This window comes from Tupaia chinensis, unplaced genomic scaffold (assembly GCF_000334495.1).
Source record: "Tupaia chinensis unplaced genomic scaffold, TupChi_1.0 Scaffold145456_1, whole genome shotgun sequence".
NCBI lineage: Eukaryota > Metazoa > Chordata > Mammalia > Scandentia > Tupaiidae > Tupaia > Tupaia belangeri.
The window spans coordinates 50,131-54,567 of NW_006205314.1; the positions used below are offsets into that span (position 1 = coordinate 50,131).

Here is a 4,437-nt window from a genome sequence, read left to right on the forward strand (position 1 = left end):
ACACGCACCCGCACCCGGCATGAGTTTTAAGCCACCGGGTCCGGGACACGAACCGCAGTCAACTACGTGGGAGTCCAGCGACATAGCCATTACGCTAACTGCTGGTTCCCTTCTGTTCACCTTTTGAGAGCCAACTGAAAAGCCACCTCTCCAGGAAGGACTCCCAGGTGCCCCCTTTCCCTGCATTAGAACTGATGTGTTGTTCCAATCTGGGCCAGACTAGCCCCCCGCCCCCGCAGCCCAAGAGCCCCTTGAAGGCAAGCCACACCTGAGTTGCAGCCCCTGAAGGGTGGGTGCTGTCAGCATGGTTACTGACTGCAGGAGGGTGATCGGTCCTGATTATGGAGTACGTCCTGGCTAGAAGTGATGCAGTTTAAAGGAATGCTCCCAGACCCCGTGCCCAGCCATCTCAGCTGCAGGCTGAGGCACACCCAAGCTGCGAATGCAGCGCTGTGTGCTGACGCCTTACCCCTTCGGCTCTGCCTTCGCATCCTCCAGGTCTGCTGCACTGTCACTCTTCCTGCTGGCTGGGACGGCAGAGGCTGAAGTGGTACTAGAGCTGAGGGGGGAAGCACACAAGCTTGCTGAGGCCTCAGATCTAAGAAGACTGGAAGCCCGGGTCTTCCGCCTTCCTAGCTGCCTCCTCACAGGAAAGGGGGAAACTATGTCTTCAATGAAAGGCCAGCTTCTCAGCCCCAGTATTAATGTGGCACAGGTGCCACTGCATATGATAATGTCACATCAGCTTTGCATGTGGCATCTGTGCTGAAGACCAAGTATTTCCTGGGGGGGGGGGGCTGTGAACCAAGTGTTGTCTGGGGGGGGGGGTCTGTGAACTTGTAAGATGGCCACTCCCACTGGTAGGAGAAATAGGGCAGATGCCTACATGCGCAAGCTCTTCCTAGTGCACCCTGGTGCCTCTGGCACCACCTGCATTTGCAGCCACCCACCACGTGTTCCCTATAACTGAGCCCTCTACTGCTGGCTAGGTGACCCCAATTTCATGTTAAAATTTGATGAGCCACTGTGACTGTGTTAGGAGGGTAGAAACTTAATTCAGCCATGGGACTATGAAGTGCAGCCTCTGGTAGGAGATAGGATAAGATAAGTTCACTAAGGTCAGGGATGGGGCGGGGGCCTGACTGAGTCTTAGTGGCTCTGTAAGATGGAGACGCAGGTACAGGCACAAGCAAGCTCTTGCCCTCTCACTGCACGATGTGCTGTGCCATCCAGGACTTTATGAAGGGAGCCCCCACCAATAGGAAGACCCTCGGACCTCCTGATAGGGTGGCTCCGTCCCCGACAGATGATGAGGAACACGGAGCAGTGCACTCGCTTCGACTGTGCTGAAGTGCACACTCACATCCCCTGACTTCTACAGGCCTCTGTCACAGGTGATAACCTTGTCTGCCTCAGATTCTGAGAACAGTAAACGAGTTCACAGACGCCAAGTGCTTCCAATGATGCTCTGGCCATACGACATGCTACCCTGTTCCTGATTTCACTGGGTCCTGCGGCCATTTGTGGAAGCAGTGCCGTCTCCCAGTCCATCTGTACCCACCTACCTGGCACGGATTTCATAGGGCTCTCTTCACCAGCCTGCCCAGGGCCAAGCTGCATTCTCCATCGCACGGATGCTCACGGAATGTGGACTAATCATGGCTCACAGGGCACCCTACTGCACACCCAAGTCTGGGTCCTGCGCCCGAGTAGCACACTCATCAAGCCTCCCTCATGCCTGTCCTGGCTAAGCCGGTTGTGCTCACAACCACAAATCACAAAATCCAGTAAGTCAACTAATGGTGACCATGAGAGGGTGGGCGTTTCTACGAGAAACCACTCTAACGTTGGAAAGACAACAAAGGAGATTCTTAAAAACACATTGTCAAACTAAATATGGGTAACAGGACATGAGAGATGGGCTTGAAAATCATGAAAACATGGATGCTCCAGATGAATTGCAAGCTACTTTGAGGTTTGGCTTTACACTGAGGAAGCAGGGTGCAGAGTAGGCTTCATCTCACGGGGGTTCATAAGCAGGAAGGATGGTGTGGATGAATAGTCAAAGACGAAGCACCTAAGAACTGGATCAAACTACATTGGACCAGAAGTCTTCTAAGGGAGCCAGCAGCAAAAGGACTGCTCTGCACCGCATGGGGAGAGGCCAGGAAGTGAGGCTGGAGAGGAGACCAAAGACCCCACTGAGTGGGAACCCATGGACCATTGAAAGGGATTTGGACTTTCCGTTAAGGAAAGTGGGAAGCACTGGATGGTTGAAGCAAGGGAGCAATAAGATGAATTTCCTTTTAAGATCTTTCTGATGCCTCTACAGACAGCACAATGGGGCCGTCTGTGAGGGCCTGCCACTGGTGTGTTGGTTAGGGTGGCTGGATCCCACATGGCTGACTGTGGTTGGAGTCCCAGACTGGTGTCTTTAAAAACATGCCAGGCATGTGTGCCAAAATCCCAAGAGGAGAAAACTAAAAATAAAATTTAAAAAATGGAGAACTCGCTATGGGCCCTTGGAGGCAGCTCCAAGAACTGAGTCTCAGGCCCAGTTCCCTTTCCTTGGATCTGCTCAGAGACAATGGCTTCTGGGGTGGGGGAAGCCCCATCTCCTGTTGGCTTATGGTCCTGGACTTAGAAGTTGGGCTTTGGTAATCAATTGAAAACTATTACAGTTGGTTTGGAAAAGGGCCCCCAGGTGGGCTTCGGGGAGTAGGGCCGGCCAGGAGGGACAGTTGGGAAGGCAACCAGCAGGGCCTCCCAAACCCTGGGACTCCCCTTGGCCAGGCTGCAGTAGAGCATAGCTGTTGGGGGCGGTGGGGGTGGACACCAGCTTCGCCACTCCTCCTGAGCCATCTGCTCTGAGCTGCAGCACAAACTGGAGCCAAAGCACTTGTGCCAACACCCGCATGCTAGTCTCTGTCCCCACAGATGCTTCATGTTGGTCTGGAACCAGGCTGAGGACAGATGAGACCTTGGCACTCCCCAAATCACCTGATAGTATGGCCCATGACCAGTGCCCAGCTCCTGTCTCCTAGCTGGCCTCACTGAGGCCGCTGCTGCTTCTGTTACTGGCCCTAAGAGCAGAGGGGCCAGGCAAGGGGGTGGGCAGGAAGAGGAGTCGTTGGGGCTTCTGGAAGGGAAGGAAAAGAGCAGAAATGAAGGGTCTCCTAGCCGTTCCCTGTAGCTCAGCCAAGAAGTGAAGGCCCCAATTCATCTGTCATTTGGTCATTCATTTGGTCATTCATTCCTTTGTCCCCGCACGTTCATCCTCACTGCCCAATGGCAGCTCTGGGTAGGAGTAGGGCCCCCAACTGTGAGTGGGACCTGGGGCCTGCCTGCAGGAGCTGGGGGAAGGAATAGGATCCAAGCATGGGCGATCCCAAGGAGAAGGAAGGCCCAAGGACAAAGCGTGAGGTGGGGGTGGGAGTGCAAGAAAACTGGTAGACAAGAGCCCCAGGGAGCAACCAGTGTCCCAACCCAGCAACCCAAGCAGTCTGGCAGCTTGAGCCTGGCAAGTCACCAGGGACATAGAGAACAAGCTTCTCCCCAGCAGCTTACCCTCCTCTCTCAGAGCTGGTGTCCACTCTGACCGAGCCTTCGGACAAGGACCCCATGGCTCCGGATCCCCTGCTGCCATCACTTGAGCATGTGCTTGGCCTGGTACAGGGAGAGAAGCACTTGCCGACTCTGATTGGGGTTTGCTCTTGGCCAACTGCTGTCCTGTGAGCAGGCCTCAAGGACCAGACGCTCAGTCTGCCCTGTGCTGCTCTGCCAGGGCCGAGCCCAGCCAAGTCGACCAGAGTGACTATTTCTGTGTTTCTTCCAACCTATCGGGCTGGGAGCAAGGACGGGGCCAAGAGACAGAGTAGGGTGGAGACTCAGGAGGAGATGGGCATGGCAGGTACCGATGGCCAACAGAGCAAAGAGCCATTCAAAGTGTCCTGTCCCCAACCCCAGGGCTTAGAGCCCCAACTGGGGACCCCAGGCTCTACACTGAGAAGATGGGTCTGTGGGTTCTTCTCCATTCTGGCCTGGAGGACAGGGCAGTGGGATAAGTGGGTACAACCATCCCCTCTGGACTCATCACCCCACCACAGCCTCAGCCTCCCACCTCTGACCCCCCATGCACCCCTCTGCCAACATATCCAGAAAGTCCCTGCCACATGTTCCCTGGGGACCCATGTACCCTTTGATCACTGACATCCCCAAATTGCCGGCCTTGCTCAGTGTGGGCCCTTGGAGGGCTGCTCTGTGCAGCCTCAGGTGAGTGGAAGGAGTGAGCTGATTAGCTGGGGAATCCTGCAGGGAGTTACCTTTCAGAGTCTGGGGCTGAGCCCTTGCAGGCCTCTTCTGCAGTTAGGTCTCTGTTAGGCTCTGTGGGGCCAGTGGCCTCCTCGGGTTTGTGGCTTGGGGAAGACCTATGGAGGA

The 4,437-nt window shown here is 55.3% G+C and overlaps 1 protein-coding gene across 1 annotated transcript in view; it reads right to left on the reverse strand.

Annotated features, from left to right (window-relative positions):
* Window positions 1–4,437, reverse strand: part of ZNF185 (zinc finger protein 185 with LIM domain) — a gene marked incomplete in the record, with an annotated part of 37,095 nt that overhangs the window by 16,447 nt on the left and 16,211 nt on the right. Inside the window, 3 exon segments of the mRNA XM_027768088.1 lie at window positions 470–559; window positions 3,568–3,666; window positions 4,323–4,427. Coding sequence (XP_027623889.1) covers window positions 470–559; window positions 3,568–3,666; window positions 4,323–4,427 — 294 coding nt within the window.